Source organism: Marmota flaviventris, chromosome 9 (genome assembly GCF_047511675.1).
Source record: "Marmota flaviventris isolate mMarFla1 chromosome 9, mMarFla1.hap1, whole genome shotgun sequence".
Classification (NCBI taxonomy): Eukaryota; Metazoa; Chordata; class Mammalia; order Rodentia; family Sciuridae; genus Marmota; species Marmota flaviventris.
Window position 1 is genome coordinate 66027868 of NC_092506.1, and position 22062 is coordinate 66049929.

Below are 22062 nucleotides of genomic sequence, written 5' to 3' on the forward strand. Positions count from 1 at the left end.
TCTCTGCCAAACCACTGAGTTTTGCTTCTTGTTGGTTTTTGTTGCCAAGAACATGCATAAACCTCTTCTATAACAGATTTAGGAGATACCTTTGGCACAAATACAGTTTTAGAAGTCTTAAGATAATGGGAAGTGGTGAAAGTTATAGGACTAAATGAAAGGATACCCAGAAAGAATTAAAGGAAAAAGAATTCCAGGGAGTACTAGCTTTTTAAGGGGTGTGCAGATAAAGAAGAGTTAGCAAAGGAGACTGAGAAGGAACAGTCAAAAAGGGAGAAATGGCAGGGCTGGGGTTGTGGCTCAGAGGTGGAGCGGTTGCCTAGCATGCATGGGGCACTGGGTTTGACCTCAGCATCACATAAAAATAAAAGTATCGTGTACACCTATAACTAAAATATAAATATTAAAAAAAAGGAGAAATGGCAAGATAGGGGACTGCCTTTTCATTTATAGGCTGAGAGTCACTACATTAATGATGTTAATTAATAATTGATTAAAAATATTTGTTGAGCATTTTGTACAAGTACTGTGTTAAAAATGCTTCACGGTTTTATTCATTTCAACTTAACAATTATTTACATTATTTCATAATTGGGAACACTGAGGATTTGAGAGGTCAAATATCATGCCCATCATCACCCAGCACAGTCATTAAGAAGCAGTGCTGAAAGTCAAATCCAGGCAGTCTGAAGCTACTACCCAAATTCTAGACTACTAGTCTACACACTACTTCTAGTTGGTATCCATACATGCAGACTGAAATACCTCTTGCTGATGCAATAATTTAAAGTTCCTCAGCATTCCTATGAAATAAAGTATTATCATGTGAAGTAAAGTATTATCATGTGAGAATAAACTTATTCATATAGGACAATTGTTCAGAGTACAAAAACAAAACAACCCAAAAAGCTATTTCTGAAAACTCAACTTAAAAATTACTAATGGGCTTAAAGATGTAGCTCTGGGGTAGAACACTTGCCTAGCAGTTAGAGGTCCTGGATTTGATCCCAAGTACTGTCAAAAATGGGGGGGAGGGTGTCCTTCCTGATGGCAAACTACAGCTTTTGATTAGAATATTTCTAAGATGATGTCTGTTTTTCATGAAGTACCACATGCAATTTAGATATTCATCCAGAAATAAAAACACAGATGTGGTTTCTAGAAGTATTAGGAGAGAATTATTTGCATATTACATGATACCTACATATTACCTTTAATTATTCCTTTCCACATAAAATCACAAAATACTAGGGATAGACAGGATCTTAGAAATGATTCATTCTAAATCCCCATGTGCCAGGTGAAAGAGTGTGGTCCAAGACATGAAATATTTTGTCTCTGTCTATATAAATAGAGCCAGGCCTAGAATTTAATTTTTCTTCTTTCCTAATCCAATGTTCCTTCAAAAAAAAGAGAGGTAGATGATATAATTCACAATTTATAGATTGGGAATCTCATTTTGAAGTAAGGGGATTCTAATGGTTCCAGAGAACAGAACTGAGGAAAAAAACATATATAAAACATGTATGTGTGTATATACACACACACACACACATATACACACACACACACACATGGTTTTAGCACTAGGGATTTAACCCAGGGTGCTTTACTACTGAGCCACATCCTTGGCCCTTTTTATCTCTCTCTCTCTCTCTTTTTTTTAAACACTTTTTTAGTTGTAGGTGGAAACAATATCTTTATTTTATTTTTATGTGGTGCTGAGGTTCAAACCCAGTGCCTCATATGTGCAAGGCAAGTGCTCTACCACTGAGCCACAACTCCAGCGCCGCCCCCCACCCCACTGCCTTTTATTTTTTATTTTGAGACAGGGTCTCACTAAATTGCTTAGGGCTTCACTAAGTTGACAAGGCTAGCCTTGAACCTGAGATCCTTCTACCTCAGCCTTGCAAGTTACTTGGATTATAGGCATATGCAACTATGCCTGGCTCTTTTTTTACAAGAGTTGGACACGATACCTTTATTTCACTCATTTATTTTTTACATGATGCTGAGGATCGAACCCAGGGTCCCGTGCGTGCCAGACAAGCACTCTACCGCTGAGCCACAACCCCAGCCCTGCCTGGCTCTTTTTATTTTGAGACTAGTCTTGCTAAATTGTAGAGGCTGGCCTTGACCTTTTGATCTCCTGCTTCTGCCTGTTGGGTTGGTTGTGATTATAGGCATGCACCACCACACAATTAATTTTTGTAAAGATTAATTAGATCTATGTTGTATAAAACCCTATTTTTAATATATTTTTTTCTTTTCTTTTCTTTTTGTGGTGGTAGACAAGGCAAACTATCTATCACTGAGTTATACTCCCAGCACCAGAAACTTGTTTTAATATGAATAATATTTACATGATTTTACATATCATCTTAAAAGAAGTAAAAGACATGAAAATTAAAACTTACCTCATAATACCACTGTGATATTGGCAAACTGTGAGTGATAGCAAGCCAGTTGCGGTGTACTTCAAAATCTGTAGAATGGCTACCAAAGCAATCAGATGAATAAAATGAGATTTTGAAACATTTAATAAATTCTATTTTCTTATTATGCTTTTAAAAGGATCAACAGCCCCTAAACAGTCACAGCTCACTATCCTATAAAGACAAAAACAGGCATTACATAATCCTGAAAAACCTCACTTATCTGTACATCACAAGGCCTGACCTTCTGTAAAGTTGTTGGGAGATCTAGAAATCAGTGAAAAGGATCTCAGAATTATCTAAAGGGCTGAAAAAATACTTACAGGAGGCTCCCAGGCCATTCCTCAGAAGTGACTTTCTATTGCTCACAAACAATTCTAACAAAATTAATTTTCTGGAGAAAGCCTCACATAAAAGCTGGACCCTCAAGGATGAGGAGGAAGTGGAAAAAGGTCCTAGTCCTATCTTTTCACTGCATCCACATCCCTGTCACTATATATAAATATATCCAAATAGCTCCAGAATATTTTTGTCTGCACTGTACTGCCCCTCCATATCTAGAAAGTACTTTACACCTGGATAGGATCAATGCATTCTTGTTGAATATCCACTCACCAAAGTCAACAGATTATCCCTCACAGCTCAGTTTGTTTTCCAATGTTTTACACCTTTCCACAGTAACAACTTTGTCTTAAGTCTCCTGGCCACTCCTTTCTCAGTCTCCAGGCTTTTCTTTTCCATACTTATCAGGTAAATGTTGATGTGCCCCTAAGTTTAGTTCTGGGGCTTCTAAAGCAAAGTACTCTGCTCTAGACAATCTTGTTCACATGATAGTAGTTCCACTGTCATGTAAGGATTCACAAATTGCAATATACAATCTAGGTCTTTTTCTTGATTTCTAGAGAGAGATAGCCCCAAATTCCTGAGATAATCTCACCTAAATTTCATAGCAATTCCTCAAAATCACCACTGAACTGATAACATAGCAATTTCATTTTTAGGTATATATTTATAGATGTTCTTACTAAAAGACTTATGTGACCTAAGAATGTTCCAAAGCAGGATTATTTGCAACAGGTAAAAGTGGAGATAATCCAAATGTCCATGAACAGTAGAATGGTTAAACTATCATATATATCCATATAATAGAATACTATAGGGCACCAATTCCTGAAGTATGACTCCCAAGGAGACCCTTTCAGGAAGTTTGTAGGACAAAACTTATTTTCATAACATTCAGATATTATCTGTCCTTTTTTTCACTTTCCTTTTTTCACAAGTATGCAGTGGTATTCCAGAGACTACATAATGTGATGTCATTACTGTGACAGTTACTAGAATTGGTACTTGCATATTGTGCTTTAACAATTCCTCAGTTCCAATTTCTAAAATGGTAAATATAAGCCAGGCCCAATGTTATCTCTGTAATCCCAGTGATTTTGGATCTAAGGCTGGAGGGTCTCAAGTTCAAAGCCAGCCTAGGCAACTTAGAAAAACCCTATCTCAAAATAAAAAAACAATAGGACTGGGTGTGCAGTTCAAAAATAAAGTACCCCTGGGTTCAATCCTCAGTACTGGGGTCAGGGTGGTGGGGGAGAATGAACCAACTATAAACTCATACATTGAGTGAAAGGAGCCAGAACATTTGAATGGTTTCTTTTGTATAAACCTCAAAAACAGGAAAAATTTAACCTATGGAGTTAAAGGTCAGAAAACCAATATCCTTGATGAGGACAGAGAAGTGAAAGGAGAAGCATGTGGGGTTTCTGATAAAATTCTGCTTATTGCCCTAGATGCTCTTTTTGTTTTGTTTTTTGATATCAGGGATTGAACTCAGGGGACACTTGGCCTCTGAGCCACATCCTCAACCCTATTTTGTATTTTATTTAGAAACAGGGTCTCACTGAGTTGCTTAGTGCTTTGCTTTTGCTGAGGCTGGCTTTGATTCTCCTGCCCCAGCCTCCCAAGCTGCTGGGATTACAGGTGTGCGCCACCACACCTGGCCCTATGTATTCTTTATTGATAAATTAACTCTGTAAAAATCAGTGATATACATTTATGATTCATACATATGATATATTTTACTTAACTGGGTATAGAATTCTAGGCTACTAAGAATTTTAAAAACTTTCTCCATTGTTTTTTACTAATAAATGTTGATGTGCAGATATCTCATTTTTTCACTTCATCTCTGGAAGTTTTTTGTCTTCTTATCCTTAGCAGTCTAAAATTTTTAGCAACTGATGTTCTGGTGAGGGCCTTTTTTCATTCATTATGCTGGGCACTTAAGTGTCCTTCAGCTCTGGGAAATTTTATTATTTATTTCCTCTCCTGTCTTGTGTATTTTTTTTTCCTGAAAATTTTATAGTTGAATGTTAGGCATTCTACAATGTACTTCTAATTCTTTTCCTTTACATTTTATTTTATTCTTTTCTCTTATTCCTTTTATTTTAATTTTGGCAATTACACTTACTTTTATTTTTTGGTACCAAGAATTGTACCCAGGCGTACTTTCCCACTGAGCCACATCCCCAACCTTTTTTATATTTTGAGACAGGGTCTTGCTAAGTTGCTTAGGGCCTTGCTAAATTGATGAGGCTGGTCTCAAATTTGCGATCATTCTGCCTCAGCTTCCTGAGTCACTGGGATTACAGGCGTCTGACACCATGCCCAGTTACATTTTCCTTTTTAAAGTACTCCGTTCTCTCATCATCTCTATTTTATAGCATCTTTTCTGTCTTTATCCATATTATCTTTTTTCTCTCTGAAGAGCGCATCTAGAAGACATGAGGGAGTGTGGGGACATTTTCTTAGTTGTACTACCTCAATTTCCCTTTTTTGGTTGTTGTTGTTTTGGTTGCTGTTATTTTGTTTCTTTTTGGATACTGTTGGAGGCTTCACTTTATGATAATTAGATATACTGCTAAGTTTTAGTAGCAGATCCCCAAAAGATCTTTTCTCTGGGGTTGTTCAATTTCCCCAGAAAACAACCTGATTTTCTGCTTCTGCACTTAGTTGAGGGAATAACAGTGGGGTGGAGAATGGGATGTGGGAGATTGACCACTCTGTATAGACTTCCAATTAATCTTCATTTTCTTCCCTTTATCTTACTTATGCCTTCCATATAATCTGCTAACTCTGAATCCAGACTTCCCTATTTACTGTCCTCAGAGAGAAATCTCACTTACAAGGGAAATATAGTCCAGTATTACAGGACTGCAGATTAAAAAAAAAAAAAAAAAAGTATACTGATTGTTGAGCTGGAGATATAACTCAGTGGTAGAGTGCTTGCCTAGCACATGCAAAGACCGGGTTGGATCCCCTGAACCACAGTTAAAAAAAAAAAAAAAAAAAAAAAAATTTAAAGTATATTGACTGTCATCCAATTTTCCAATTTCGAATCCCATATACTCAAACTTTGAAGCCCTCTAGAGTTCTTTAAGGTATATAGACTCCTTTCTTGTCTGTCCTCTGCAAGCATGCTGGTAGAAGGTCCCTTTGTGTTGCTAAATCAGTTATCACTCTTCTACCAGATTCAAAGGCTGCTGAATGTTCTCATACACTGATATCCTTTCTCATTAGGTTTATAATTATTTTGCCATTATTGTGAGAAGAGATACGTTTTGGTAACCATAAGTCTTTGACAGAACTTGTCTGTTTCCCCATCTTGACTATAAGCAATTTGAGCAAAAAAACTGTCTTTCACTTTAGTGTTCTGTTTACTATAATGTAGGAATATAGTAGATGTTTTTGAAATGTTTCCTGAACAAAAACAAATGAAGAGTTATAAATATTCATAAAAGCATTACAAAAATCTAAATCAAAGAGGGAGAATTTTAGCCTTGTGGCACTTTTTTCTTTCTTTCCTTTCTTCCTTTTTTTTTTTTTTTTGTGTGTGTGTGTTGTGGTGCTGAGGATTGAACCGAGGGCCTTGTGCATACAAGGCAAGCAGTCTACCAACTGAGCTATATCCCCAAACCATAGCACCTTTTTTCTATTTATCAAAGAAACTAAGACGAACAAAAGTAATTTTAACTTACTGAAAAGGTATTTGGAAAAAAATGAAAAACCAAGATTGGAGACATAATGCCAAATAGCAAGTAACTATAGTCATGGACCCCTTAACAACAAGGATGAGAAACGTATCTTTTGGCAATTTGTATTTGTGCAAACATCATAGAAAGTACACATATAAACTAAGATGGTCACAATGTAGATGATATAATTTTACAGGGTTACAGTTGTATAATATGTGGTCCATTTGAACAAAACAATGTCATTTTATGGTACATGATTGTACTTTGGCTGCAATGTAAAGATTAATAAATGGCCGAAGTGACAATTATCAAGAATACAAGCAACCATAAATGTTGGCAAGGATACATACATTGCTGGTGGGAATGCAAATTGGTGTAACCACTATGGAAAGCAATGGAGATTCCTCAGAAAACTTGGAATGGAACCACCATTTGACCCAGTTATCCCACTCCTCAGTTTATATCCCAAACACTCAAAATCAGCATACTTCAGTGACACAGCTACATCAATGTTTATAGCAGCTCAATTCACAATAGCCAAGCTATTTAACCAAACTAGATGCCCTTCAACAGATGAATGGATAAAGAAAATGTGGTATATATATATATATACACACAGGAATATTACTTGACCTTAAAGAAGAATGAAATTATGGCATTTGCAAGTAAATGGATGGAGCTGGAGAATATCATGCTAGGCAAAATAAACCAATCCCAAAGTACCAAAAGCCAAATGTTTTCACAATAAGTGGGTGGATAGTGAAGAACAGAGATACTTTGGATTAGTCAGAGAGGAGTGAAGGGAAGGGAGGGAATATGGGGGTATGAAAGATAGTAGAAGGAATTGGACATTATTACCAGATAGATGTACATATATGACCACACAACCAGTCTAACTCTATATTATTTACAACCAGAAGAATGAGAAGTTATACTCCATTTATGTATGATATGTCAAAATGCATTCTACTGTCATGTATAACTAATTAGAACAAATAAAAATATATAAAAAAATATATAGCTCAGATGATAGAGTGCTTGCCTTGTATGCACAAGGCCCTGGTTCAATCCCCAGCATCACAAAAACAAACAAACAAATAAGTAAATAGCCAGAGTGAATACTTAAAGTTCAATTAGGAAGCTCTCCTACAACAAATACTCTTAATCCTTGACCTGCAGCAGTACTCAAGATACATTTCTAGGCTGAAGTAACTAAAACAAGAACTATGACCTTATACACACAGACCTATAGTTTAAAAAGCAAAGCAAAAAAACCAAAAAACCCTTTCATTTTATTATGAAAGGAATTTCTTATATTTTAGTAAGATCTTTCCAATTTGCTTGTAAGATGGAAAGATGTTTCTTATTTGCTTTCATGTGACCAATACCCCTGTAAGTTACTTTGCCATATTGCAATTCTTATATAATTACATATATAAGTATGGAATTTCTATACATATAGTTCTTCCACACCCAACAAGAGATTATCAAGAACTCAAATCAAAATGATACCAATAAAGCAAACCCTAAAACTAACAAGTGGGAGACCCTGAGGGGCGGTGAGAAAAAGGATGAGGGAAAAAAAAAAAAAACCAGGAAAGTGGATAAAGGGAAGGCAGAAACTAATGTTAATAAATGTTGATACGGAGCACCTGTTGTATAGATACCACATTTGGTAGTGGTTTCCCCTTCTGATGCTTTCAGTCTTGACCCAGCAAACAACTTTTCTGTATACAACAGTCTAACTATGGTTTTCTTAACTGTGTGATCTGGCTAATATCTACTTTTCCTGCACCACTTTTCCTCCTTAACTGCTATTTAGACAACAGGCTACTTTCTGCTCAGGGTATCCAGAATTCTCTCCTATTGTAGGAAAGACCTACTCTTTCTCATTTCTGAACTTTTTTTCACATTACTCTTTTTCATACTTTGGATTTTAACTCAAAGATCACCTCGGTTGGATACGACCAAATCACAATTTTTGCGTGTATGAGACTGTCAGTGAAACCCACTAATTTATACAATTGATATGCGGTTTTTGTGCCAGGGATTGAACCCAGAGGCACTTAACCACTGAGCCACACCCCCAGCCCCCGCCCCTTTTTTTTTTTTTTTGATTTAGCGAACGGTCTCGCTGAGTTGCTTAGGGCCTCGCAAACTTGCTGAGGCTGGCTTTGAACTCGGGATCTTCCAGCCCCGCTTGGTTTCAGGCGGGCGCAGCGGCCTCATCCTTCATATCTTATCACAACCTGAAACTTTCCTGTTTGTCTGCCCCAACCAACTCCAAGTCACCGCATCCCCAGGACTTAGAACAGAGCTGGAGCCCCATTGCAGCTGATAATACCTGTTTAATGAATGGTGGAGGTGGGTACTTATTTGCACATTGAGGATGAGGACCTTGAAGCTCAAAAAGTTCAGAGTACTTGCCCTAAGTCAGACAGCAACGGGGCTGAACAGGACCAGCCAGGGCTATATTCTAGTTCTAAGTAACAACCGCAGAAGTGGGAAGCTTAGCAAAGGTGGAGTGGCGACCACGACCCAACATCTCTCTTCATACCCAGGGATATAACACACATTTTCCTCCCGCCCTGACCGACCTTGGGGCCTTCCCGCCCAGCCCCTGGCCGTGCAGGTCCTTACTAGGTAGGAATGAGAAGGCATTTGAGGAGAGTCACCCCGAGCGCCAAAGCAGAAAACCAATTGCCACTACCCGTTAGGGTTCCGAGCGCCGCCATTGCTGCAGCACCGCGCACTTTCAATCTATTTGAGCCACATCCGGCCTTCCGCGCATGCGGAGAAGGCCCTCCGCGGCGGTGCCCTTGCACTGCGCGCATGCGCATATCCGCTTAGCCGCCCAGAGGCCAGAACTCAAGCTTTTAAATTTCCCGCCCACTGCATTCCTCACAGTCCGGGCTCCAGGGGCAGGACGCCACAGCGCCTGCGCGAGCGCTGGCAGCGACAGGTTTGTTTTATTTGCCAATTTATACTTCTGACTCAAACAGTCCCTGGTCTCCTGTAGGTCTTGATTTTACTGGCGTTTGGCATAATAGGTGAGAAAAATCTTACCTTGTCATAGAGCTAAGTTCGGAGTGCTAGTGGAGGAGATGGTTGTTATCCGTTGGTTACAGTAGATATAAGTAGGGAGGCCCCGGAACCGGAATTTAAAATGCAGGTGTAGTGGCACCCCCTCCTCCACAGAAAATTTTAACTAAGCTTCTCCAAAATCTTGACCAAAATGGATTTTAGGACTAGAAGCAAAAGAGTCTCTACAAAAGAGTTCAATGTAGGTAAAATTCCTGTTTTCATGTTGCCTTATTTTACTTGGCCACTGGCCTGGAAGAAATAAGCGCTCCAGGTGCTGAACACCCCTTTACTAGTTTTTCAGAAACATTTATCCAGTGTAGTAATTTGTAGAAGTGTGTTTACAAATGCAAAATGTGATAATAAAAAGACAAATCTTTTAACAAAGCCTCTGGCCTTGAGCTGGAGCTTCACAAAGATATCTACATTTCTAGGATGAGAAATTGGGCTCAATGGTAACAGCTGGCAGGGGGAGGAAAGGAAGGGGAGAAGAAGCTCTCCCCTTCTCAGGTGTTGTCCTTGAAGGGTTAACTTGCCCAGAACAGTGAAAAGAAAAATCTGTTTTTATGTGAACTTCTGCAGACTGTGAACTTCTGAGCCCCTCCTCTTACAAGCTGGGTATAAAATTCTGAAACTAGGGCTGGGGTTGTAGCTCCAGTGGTAGAGCATTTGACTAGAACGTGTGAGGCACTGGGTTCGGTCTTCAGCACCACATAATAATAAATAAAATAAAGGTATTGTGTCCATCTAAAACTAAAAAAAAAAAAAAATTCTGAAACTACCTGAACTCTGGGGATTAGTTGATTCCAGCGAAAGCTGTACCCTCTGAACTTGGCTGCAGCCAAATAAAACTGCTATTTTGGTGCCCTGCCTCATCTGTCCCTACAACAGAGGTAGAGAATAACATGAGCAGAGATAGAGGTAGAAACCAATCTATATTGCTAGGACTCCAAGCTAGGACATGGTGGAGCACCTAGCTGTGTGGAGCCTGATACCAAATATTAAGAGTCTAATATTTCCCGCACTTAATGTGATAACTAGGAATCTTGTTAAAATTCACATTTGAATCCAATAAACCTAACAAACTCCTAGATTGCATCAATGGTGCTGGTACTCGGCCACAAGCACTGAGGCAAAAAGCAATAGAATTAGTTCTTTTTTTTTTTTTTTTTTTTAACCTCCATTTTGATACTAGGGATTGAACCCAGGGCACTTTACCACTGAGCTACATCCCAGCCCTTTTATTTTTATTGTGAGACAGTGTCTCACAAAGTTGCTGAGGCAGGCCTTGAACTTGGCAATTCTCCTGTCATGCCAGCATTACAGGCATGACCATGGGACCTGGCTGAAGTTAGTTTGTCTCTACTTTGTGCTGTCTGTGGACTAGGACAAACTTTAAAAACAAAAACAAAACAAAAACACCTCAGTTTCTTTTTTTGTAAAATAGGAGATAAAAATGGTGATTGTGAGGATTAAGAGAATGTATATAAATTGTGTGGGATGATACCAGGACAGAATAAGTGCTCAATAATGTGTCAGAGAAATTAAATACTCTTCTGAAAGATGCACAGCAAGTAGGTATTAACATGAATTTATATTCCCCGCAGCCATCTGCCATCAACATGTGTATGATGCTCAAATTTATACCTCAAGCTCCACCCTCTTCTCTCACCTATATAGATCCTTATCTACCAACTGCCTACTGGTGTCTGCTATGTGTCCTGCCCCACCTTTTTCTTTTCAGTGCTGGGGATCAAACCCAGGACCTCCTGTAGGCTAGGCAAGCACTCTACTACTGAGCTATGCCCCCCAGGTCTCTTAGATGTTTTAAAGTATCTTGCATTAGTTTCTGCTATATTGCTGCTATAACAAATTACCACAAATTCAGTAGTTTAAACAACACAAATTGATTCTTAACAGTTCTGCAGACCAGAAATCTGAAAGTCCCACTAGGTTAAAGTCAAGGGGTTGATTCCTTTTATTTATTAACTCTGACATTATTTCCTGAGCTTTAGGAGTCCTATTGAGAAAGTCGTTGTCTGTGCCTATATATTGGAGTTTTGTCCCCGTAGTTTCTTCTAGGAGTTGTATAGTTTCTGATCTAATTCCTAGGTCTTTGATCCATTTTGAGTAGACTTTTGTGCAGGATGAGAGATAAGGTCTAATTTCATTCTTTTACATATGGATAACTAGTTTACCCGGCACTGTTTGTTAAAAAGGCTGTCTTTTCTCCAATGTATGTTTTTTGGCAACTTTGTCAAGGATCAGATGACTGAATCTATGTGTGATTTATCTCTGTGTCTTCTCTTCTGTACCATTGTGTATGCTTTTTTTAAAAAAAAAAAAATTAAAATTTTTTTTAGTTGTTTATGGACCTTTATTTTATCTATTTATTTACTTATATGTGGTACTGAGAATTGAACCCAATGCCTCAAACATGCTAGGCAAGTGCTCTACCACTGAGCCACATTTCCAACCCCTTATGTCAGCCTTATAGGGTTGTCAAGGTAGAATATTTGAACAGATAAAACAATATACAATTTGGAGATGTTTTTCTTAAGCCACATGACCTGGCCACTTTCCTTTCTAAGAAGTTGATCCATTCTGCTCCAGTTCCTGGGCATTGCTGGTGACTGGAAAGCTCTCCTGACCACTAACAAGCTTTTCTCTGAGAGAAAACATGCTCAGATTTTGATTATCTCACAGACTGCAGCAGTTCTGTGGGTTCTGAGTGCCCAGAGACTTGTTTTTATTTTCAATTCTTATATTTTTTGGAACCTGAAACTATGATTATAATTGTTCCCATAAATGAAAGGTTGTTTTTTCTTTTAACCTCAGGGTGATTGTTGATAATGTCACTTAGAGAATGAAGTCAAAAAGAAACCGCTAAGTTCCAAGTTTAAAATTTTAAATAAACAATATTGCATTTAGATGTTGTAGTATTTATTTATTGCTACATAAAAATTTGCCCCCAATCTTAGAACCTAAAATAAAAAACACTATTATATCACAATTTCTGTGATCAGGAGCTCAAGAGTGGCTTAATTGGGTGGCTCTGGCTCAGGGTCTTTCCTGAGATTCCAGCCAGGATGACATCAGAGGCTGTAGCCAACTGAAGATGTGACTGGAGCTGAAGTATCCACTTCCAAGGCCAGCAAAAGGCCTCAGTTCCTATTCATCTGGGATTTTCCCTGGGTGCTTGGTTGTCCTTCGGGGACATAGCAATTGGCTGCTGCCAGATATAGATTCAAGAATGAGCAAGAGGGCAGAGGTTGTGGCTCACTGGCGGAGTGCTTGCCTCGCACATGTGAGGCACTGGGTTCGATCCTCAGCACCACATAACAAAAATATTGTACCCATGTATAAAAGAAAATAAACAAAAAGAATGAGAAAGAAGCAAGTTGCCATGTTTTTCATGATGTAGAGTCAGGTACACATCAACACTTTAGCATCATTTATTAGAAGCCACTTACTAAATCTAATCCACAGTCAGGGAAAGAGCAGTTAGACTCCACCACTTGAAGGGAGGAATAGCAAGGAATTTGTTGACATATTTAAAATCTACCATAGAAGACTTTTTTACATTCTTGGGATATTAGGAAAAAAATTGTACCTAGGTGAAAACAAAACTGTCTCTTGTAGTGGGAAGGCTCTCCGTTTATTATGTCTAGTTTGTTCTCCCTGTCAATAATTTTTTTCTCTTTCTCTGTTATAGCAGGCCCTCAAAATGTACACATTCTATGTTAAGCCTTGGGTATTCAAGGATGAATAACAGGAACTGCCTTATCTGAGGACTAATGCATGCAGGCACCATGCTGAACACTTCTATTGCTTTTATCTTCATAACTATCCTTTGAGGTAGGTATTGTGATTATCCCCATTTTTTAGATAAGAAAACCAAGGTTCAGAGAGGTTAAAAAACTTGCTCAAGGATGCTTAGTAAGTTAAAGAGGTAGGATTTGAATTCAGGACTGTCTACAATTACATTTTCCTATCACCCACATGGAATTTCAGGAGCTTAGAGTCTCCCAAAGCATATGACACAACAAATTGCTGATAGAATGTGAAGAGTCAGCAATTAGAGATAGGAATAAAGGGACGCAATGGAGAGAATAATCATATCCCCACTTTCTAGTGGCTACACATTTTCTACAGAGAAAAGTTGAAGCTGTCATTCAGACCTCTATGACACAGACCCTATTTGCTTCTCCAGCCTCATCTCACATTGCTTCCTCCCACTTAATTTATTCTAGCCACATGAAAGAGTTAGATAGTAGTTAGTGATGATCAGTGAAATGTGAACCAATAACACAGAAAGGTCACGGAGTTTCTTTGAATTGCCTTTAATGAACAATCAAGTAACTTTGTAGAACAACAGGTATACCAACTCTGAGAATAAATAGATGGACACAAAGAGAGCCAATTAAGGAATACATCAAGAAGGAAAGATCAATGGGACTAACTCCTCTACTGAGGTCATTGTAAAGTTAGGATTTATGGCCATAAGTTTCTCAATGTATTTCAGAAGGAAATTTCTTTAGTAATTCAGGTGCACTAAAGATGAGGTCTGCCTAGTCATAGACCCTGGCACCTGCATTAATCTAGAAATTGACTTGTAAATGAAGCCCCCTGAATGGGGTGGTCACCATGATAGTTCTGGAGAGGACCAACTAAGGTAAAAAACTCTCCTGCCTGATGTGAAGGAGGAGTTAAACATTTAATTGGTAAAGACTGCATTAGGTGGAACCCAGTTCTCCTGAAAAACATCAAATGGTAATAAATTTGGAAATGACATTGTTCCTTTGTTTTTGCTCAGAAGTTACTCTCTATCTTTCTTTAAGAATTTAACCTTTATTTTTTATTTATTTGCTTTTTATGTGGTGCTGAGGATTGAATCCAATCCCTCACCCATGCTGGGCAAGTGCTCTACTACTGAGCTACAATCCCCGCCTTGACTCTCTCTCTCGATAGTGTTCTTTCACTCATAATAAAATTCTCTTGCTTGACTTTTTGTGTCTGACTTTAAATTTTTTATTGAGACACAAGAATAGATGTTTGGAGTTTCAGCTCCTTGCTCTCCTGTGATAGGACTTCTCTGAATATACCTTGTTATTTATGCATCTCTACCTTTGTATGTGCTGTTCCCTCCCCCAATGCCCATGACATGCTACCACAAATCCTTCATGACCCAGCCAAAAGGATCCATGGCAATTTCCCAAAACCCTTTCTGTAGGTTTTTTTCTTTCTTTCTTTTGGTATCAGGGATTGAATTTAGGGGTGCTTAACCACTGATCCATATTCACCTGTATTTATATTTATTTAGAGATAGGGTCTCATTAAGTTGCTTAGGGTCTCACTGTTAGACCAGGATGCAAGAAAAGACCACTGACTCCAATTAAAATCAAATTAAAGCAAGCTTATTATTTCGACCGGCCGGGCTGCCTCTCCCTCCCAAAACAGCGGGAACATGACAGCACCCCAGCTTTCCTACAGCCCAGCTTTATAGCCCAGAAAGTTACACAAAGGGGGGTTACAGATAACAGAACTCTGACAAGCATCACACTAATGGTAGTTTACATTTTTTGCTGGCCCCAACATCAGAATTTATGAGGACCATTAGAGCCTCAGAGAGGGTCATTGTCTGGCCAGGGAAGGCCAATATTTATGAGGTGTCACTAAGTTTCAGAGAGGGCTACTATCTGGTTAGAGAGCCAGGCATGGGTGCGTTCAAGGCACGGGCAGGCATTCCAAGCAGGTTCAGAATTTGCAGTAATTTATAGTAAAGCCGAAATTATCTTTTCATGGTTTTGTGGCGAGATGCCCAATTTTAAGAAAAGACCAGGTTGGGTCTATCATCACTAAGTTGCTGAGGCTGGCTTTGAAACTCACAATTCTCCTGCCTTATCCTCCTGAGCTGCTGGGATTACAGGTGAGCACCATTGCACCCGGCTGTAGATTTCTTTTAATGCATTTGATATCGCTGGTTATCGGGTGACGAGTTCTGCTCCCTCACATGTTGAAGTTAAGCATGCCAAGTCAAGCATATAAAGCAGGGTTTATTTAAAAAGGGGTAACATTGACTTCTCCGGGGAGGGAGAAGGGCGCCATAGCTGGTATCCTGGTATTCCCAGAAGTGAGGTGTTCTGCCCTTTTTGTATGTCCTAGGATTTCTTTGTGACTAGACTCAGGAATGAATGCTTGTTGGAATGGCCAAAAGGTAGGAAACAGGTGGGCTGAAGGGGGAAGGGTAGGATGGAGCTGCCCAAGACACAACCTTAACAACCTTATAGCTGAAGGTAGGGAGGGGCAATTTAGATCTAGGTAAAACTGACTTTACCCAGCTATTTCCTGGTTTTATGGCCTGTAGAAGCCAAAATCCTTGCTGATATTTCTATAGATTCTCAGACTTATGTTTTCACATGACATATTTCTCTAGATTTCCTACTCCCTCACTCATAGCCTGTGTTCTTACCTGTAATTCAGGGAGTACTTTCAATTCCAGGAAAAGTCTGCTCATACAGCATATTTGTAAGACTTTTCTGAACAGCTGGGGTCATAGCAAGTTCTTTAAATCTTTAGAGTCAGCCTGCCCCTCCTCCACCCTCTTTAGCTACCTGGCCACAGGGTGTCCCCTGTTACCAAGCAGCTCCAGTGCTGACCTGGGGAAAGGCTAAACCACTCCAGAAATATTCAAATTCATATTGGTAGGAAAATATGTTTTATTCAAAGACAGATTTGAAGGAAGATAGAAGAAACTTACTGTTAAAAAAAATTCCAGGGCTTGGGGTTATGGCTCAGTGGTAGAGCACTTGCCTGGCATGTGTGAGGAACTGGGTTTGATCCTCAGCACCACATAAAAATAAATAAATAAAGATATTGTGTCCATATACAACTAAAAAAAATACTTTAAAAATTTTTCATTTTCAGGGGCTAGGGATGTGGCTCAAGCAGTAGCGCGCTCGCCTGGCATGCATGCGGCCCGGGTTCCATCCTCAGCACCAGATACAAACAAAGATGTTGTGTCCGCCGAAAACTGAAAAATAAATATTAAAAAATTCTCTCTCTCTCGCTCTCTCTCTTTAAAAAAACACACACACACACACAAACAAACAAACACACACACACACACAAAAACAAACAAACAAACAAACAAAACAAACCTCTTCTACAGCTGTTTCTACATGGAATAGTTTCAGGGCACTTTCCATGTGTGGCCTTTCCTTCTGTCCAAGCCCTTATCAAGGTGGTATTCTAAATAAATGCAACTCCTTTCCAAAGAGGAATTCTAGAGCTGGCAGTTGTTTGGATGTTAATTTTTTCCATCTTCTTATCTAACTCTTTGTTTATGAAGGTGCCTTAGTTTAGGCTTCTATAAAAAAAAAAAATACCATAAACCAGACACAGTCGCACATGCCTATCATCCCAGCTACTCAGGAAGCAGAGGCAGGAGGATCACAAGTTTGAGGCCAGCATGGACAATCTAGAGAGACCCTGCCTTTTTTTTTAATTTTGATTTTTTAAAATTTATTCTAATTAGTTATACATGATAGCAGAGGAGACCCTGTCTTTAAAAGGGGCTGGGGATATAGATTAGTGGAGAGTGTGCTTATATAGCATGTTCAAGTCCTTTGGTTTGACCCCTAGTATGGGGTGAGAGGGGAGATGTGGGAGGCCACCTGTAAATTATTTGAGCTTATTTGAGCCTCTTCACTCTGCCTGAGCCAGTAAGATTTAGGTTTGGCGTTGAAAACTATTTTGTGGCTCCTCCGCTCAATAGATTGCGCAATGCACGTGACCTCTGCCTTTTCCGGGCTAGGGACACTGCTCTTGTAGCTCCAAAGTTGGGCTTAATGCATTGGAAACTGGACAGCCCACCTCCTACCTTAATTGGCTAAGTATATTCTATGGAAAACCTTTGATGTCCCCCCCCCCCCCCAATAAATAAAGCAAGCACTGGCTCTATCTCCTTATTTCCAGTGTGGAAGCTTGATCCCTAAGATGGGATAGCCATCCTGCCCCCCACCTTTCTAAAATTCCTGTGTCCTGTGGTTTCTTCCCTGTTTTCTCTTTCTCAGTTTTATTTCACAGCCAACTGGTTACACGCGAGGAGCTCCAACTTTCATTGCCTGTGTGGGACATGGCTGTGAGGGTGGTGAGGGGGACAACCATAGACTAGTGACTTACAAACAACAGACATTTATTTCTCACAGTTCTAAGGCTCTTAAGTCAGGTAGAGGGTTCTGGCCTAGGCCCTCTCCAAGCTGCAGACTGCCAGTGTTTCACTGTGTCCTCACCTGGTAGAGAGTAAGACAGCTCTCTGGGATCCATTTGTGAGGACTGTACTCTCAGGACTTAATTACTTCCCAAAGACCCCTCCTCCTGATGTTATGGCACTAAAGGTTAGGATTTCAACATACGAATTTTGGGATAGGAGGACACAAATAGTTCAAAACAGAGTATTTGACCCACAGTTCTAAATCAGGTCTTATCTGATTCATTTTGGTTGCTCCAGTTCCCTGCACAGAGTTTGGGATATTTGTAACATTTGTTGAATAAGTAGATTGATGGGAATGACTTACTGAAAAAAAAAAAACTATTAAAAGAGTGGAACTGGGGCAGTGAGGTGGGGTTGGAGTATCTCAGTGGTAGAGCACCTGGCATGTTTGAGGCCTTGGATTCAATTCCCCAAAAAAAGTGTTTGATATTAATTACCTGATAGTTTTAAGAGATCTTAAGTTATGTGAAACAAAGAGGCTAAGGGCCTTAATGTTAGTTCCAGTTCTGTTTCTGACTTGCTGTACAACCAGGGCATGTCACTTTTCCTTTCTTTCTGTACCTTGGTAGAAAAATGAGAAGGTGGTTTTTGTTATTCCTCTTTGTTCTACCAGCCACACCTCATTCTAATCCCCACCTGCAATCTGATGCTTCACAGTGGGGACCTGGTTGGCCTGCTGGGTGGCTTATTATTAAAACCCACCTGCTTGGTTAAGATGTGTTTTCAAAGCAGAGTCGACCTAGAATTATTCTAGCTCATGGTTCTTATTCAGGACACCTGTGCATTTCTCACTCTCCTTCAGTGCTTATGTAAAGCTGGATGTTGAATGAACTCCTTTTTGTCTCCTTTGCTTTATGTATTAAATGCCAGGGATAGAGCTCTTACCTAGCATATGAGAGGCCTTGGGTTGATTCCCAGCACTAGGGGGGAAAAGTTCCCATCAGTTTTTTCTTGTGTCCAGCCTCCATACATGAATGTGTGTATGTAGCCAGCATGGTGACACATACCTGTAATTCCAGTGACTTGCGGTGGCTGAGACAGAAGGGTTGCAAGTTCAAGGTCAGCCTCAGCAATTTAGTGAAAGAGACTATTACAGAGCTGAGGCCTTCTAGGAAACTGAGGCAACACAAATACTCCCCTTTCAAATCCTGATTCTTTGGGCCAAGTCAGAAAGATTTCAGACATGCCACTTAGAGTAACAGGAATGAGTTTATTGAAAGGATAGGAAAAGAGAAAGGGGACACTCTCAAGGGAGAAAGTGGGTCCTCTCAGAGAGAAGAGGGATAATGTGTCTTTCCTGCATTCTAGTTTGATTGGGGATCCCAGAAAGTTTCCAGAGAATCTGATCCAGGTCCACCTTTTGACTTTTGGCTGGCAGCAAGATGACATCAGATTGTCAAGTCCCCACTGCCATGGCAACTCTAGGTCACCTTGGCCCATGCTGTCCTGTTCTAATTGGACTCTTAACCATACATTCTTATAGCTTTTAAGATTAGGAGGAACTGTCCTTATCTCCCAGATTTTCAGCATCTAGTCACAAAAGTCTCCTGGGTTCTTCCCATCAACATTATCTTGGGTCTGTTTTCTCCTGCGCTTAACAGGTTTGCTGAGAAATATGACATATCCTGTCCACAGAGGCCACGCAGGGCTCTAGGTAAATTGTTTCTTGGAAAAGAGTCTGAAGAGGCAAAGGTTTGCAAGGATCAATTGATCACAGTGGGCCCATTTTATAGAACTCGTTATCTGTCTGTTCCCTAATAAGACTATCTTAAAATTTAAAAAATAAAAAAATAAAAAGAACTGGTGATATGGCTCAATGGTAAAGTGCTCTTGGGTTCAATCCCAGTACCAGGGAAAAAAAGAATGTGTGTGTGTGTGTGTGTGTGAGAGAGAGAGAGAGAGTGTGTGTGCGCGCGTCTGTGCACATGCAAGTGCACACAACCACTTTCTTTATTTTATTTTTATTTTTATGTGGTGCTGAGGATGGAACCCCGTGCCTCACATGTGCTAGGCAGGTACTTTGCCACTGAGCTACAGGCCCAGCTTTCCACATATCCACTTTTTTTTTATTTTTAAGAAGTTTTTTTCTTTTTTTAATTAATTTAAAAAAAATAAATTACAGTGGAATGCATTACAAACTTATTACACATATACAGCACAATTTTTCATATCTCTGGTTGTATATAAAGTATATTGACACTAATTCGTGTCTTCATACTTTAGATAATGATGTCTATAACATTACTAGAAAAAAGATTTTTGGCAAAAAATCAGTGATGTGCAAAACGTGAATAAACTAGAAATATTTTCAAAGTACAAACTAATCTTACATAAATGGGATGTTAAGAGCTTCTCATCTTTGCTCTTGTGATGGTGCCAGGCTTGATTTCAAAAGTATTCTATATCCTGCTATAGAGGCATGGAATTCTGGTTTCCTTATGCTCATCATAGCTTTTAAGTCCTACCTAAAACATTTATTGTAGCTCTTGCTTCAATGACCTTTTCTTGTAACTTGCACTGAAAATACCTATAAGGACAGAGAACTGAAATGACATTATCATAACTAACGGTAAATACATTAAAATGTGTGTGTACAGAATTCTTCCTGAGATTTTCTCTTATACCTAGCAGTGCACATATCCACTTTCTTAACCAGGTTTTTGTTTGTTTGTTTTATTTTTTTCTCTCTGGAATTTCCTGAAGAAGATTTTGTTTGTTTGTTTGTTTGTTTTGGTGTGTGTGGTATTGATGTTCAAGCCCTGGGAGTTGTACATGCTAAATGCTAAGCATGCCTTTTACCACTGAGCTATATCCCCAGAACCCTGAAAATATGTGTTTTCTGAAGGAATTAGGAACTAAAGGAAATGGAGACTTAAATAACCCTCAGGGAGGGCTGGGGATATGGCTCAAGTGGTAGTGCATACTGGGTTCGTTTCTCAGCACCGCGTAAAAAATGAAATAAAGATATTGTGTCCACCTAAAAAAAAATAAATACTTAAAAAAAAAAAACCCTGGGGGAAGAACGGAGCTCAGGAATCTGACCTGTTGCAATCTCCATCATCTGCCCAAATCCCCCTGCCTGCCAAAAGCAAGCTGCCTAAAGTAAGTGATCAACTCCTCCCATGATCTGGCCCTTGTTGTAGTGTAATGCCAGATTCGTGGGACCCCAGTAGACCTCCAGGAGCCAAATCCGATGCAGTCACACAAGAGTCTTTATTGCAAGCTCGAGCCTGGACTCACAACCGTTCCCGCCTCATCGGTCCCAGGGAGTGGAGTCCCGGTCCTTTGTTCAGTGAGATTTTATAGGTTTTGGGGGGTATACTCGATGCATCACAACATCACACAGCAAATCATTCCATACTGCGGGAAAATCAAACAACAGCTCTTAACATTGATTAGCACATTCAATGGCAGGAATAAGTTGGATAGGGGTGATTGTTTAGTACAAGAGGGGAATTCGTTTGAACTGATTGGTTTAGGCCACTAGGGGTGTACGTGCTAAACTACATGGTTTCCCAACATGTTATTGGGGGTCATCTGGCATTCCAGGTATTTTCCCTGTCTCATGCTGATTGGAGGTTACTAGGGGGGTTGTTATGGGTCCTCACCTAGCCTAACTGAGTCAGGGACACCTGGTGCTGTAGACCTCTCCTGTTATTTACAGACAAACAACTCAGCAGGGTGGGTATGTGCTTAGGAGTGCTCTGTGGGTTTTTCCAAGGACAAGGGTCACGCCCCCTTCCTTAGGACAGGCCTTGAGGTAGAAGCTGCTGTTATTTATTTATTTTTAAAAATGGAGTCACATCAGTTTCTCAGTAGTCTGTCACCATTTTCCATCTTGAAAATGTGCCCCCCCTGCTGCTTAATAAAGCATCACTGACCCTGTTGAGGTCTGTCTCCCTTTCTTTTTCGTAGTCTCTTTCATTTGCTTTCAGGAACTCCATGTAGTATTCTTGGCAAGACCTTGGTTATAGCTACATTTTCCACGTTCAGGGTCTTACAAGTGGAGTTACCTATCATGAGTCTGAAGAGGCAAAGGTTTGCAAGGATCAATTGATCATGTTTTACTCAATCCTAGCTCATTTATAATACTAAGACATAATAAACCACTGTGTTAATAACTAAGTTTTTTTTTTGTAGTTATGGGGATTAAACTCAATGGTGCTCTATCACTGAGCTACATCCCCAGTGCTTTTAATTTTTAATTTTGAGACAGCATCTTGCTAAATTGTCT

The 22062-nt window shown here is 39.6% G+C and overlaps 1 protein-coding gene and 1 long non-coding RNA gene across 5 annotated transcripts in view; one reads left to right on the top strand and one right to left on the bottom strand.

The window, feature by feature from the left end:
• Positions 1-9224, bottom strand: part of Alg8 (ALG8 alpha-1,3-glucosyltransferase) — a 32478-nt gene extending 23254 nt beyond the window's left edge. For all 4 annotated transcript variants that reach the window (XM_071616529.1, XM_071616527.1, XM_027942734.2 and 1 more), the window contains exons 1-2: positions 9113-9224; positions 2418-2496 (exon numbers count right to left, since the gene is read on the bottom strand). In XM_071616529.1, coding sequence (XP_071472630.1) covers positions 2418-2496; positions 9113-9207 — 174 coding nt within the window. In that variant the 5' untranslated portion in view covers positions 9208-9224. The remainder of the gene's footprint in view (positions 1-2417; positions 2497-9112) is intronic.
• A 140-nt stretch (positions 9225-9364) lies between these two features.
• Positions 9365-16836, top strand: LOC114098490 (uncharacterized). Its single transcript, XR_003583747.2, has 3 exons — positions 9365-9434; positions 13269-13411; positions 16481-16836. It is a non-coding gene; the product is annotated as an uncharacterized lncRNA (long non-coding RNA).
• The last annotated feature ends 5226 nt before the right edge of the window (positions 16837-22062 follow it).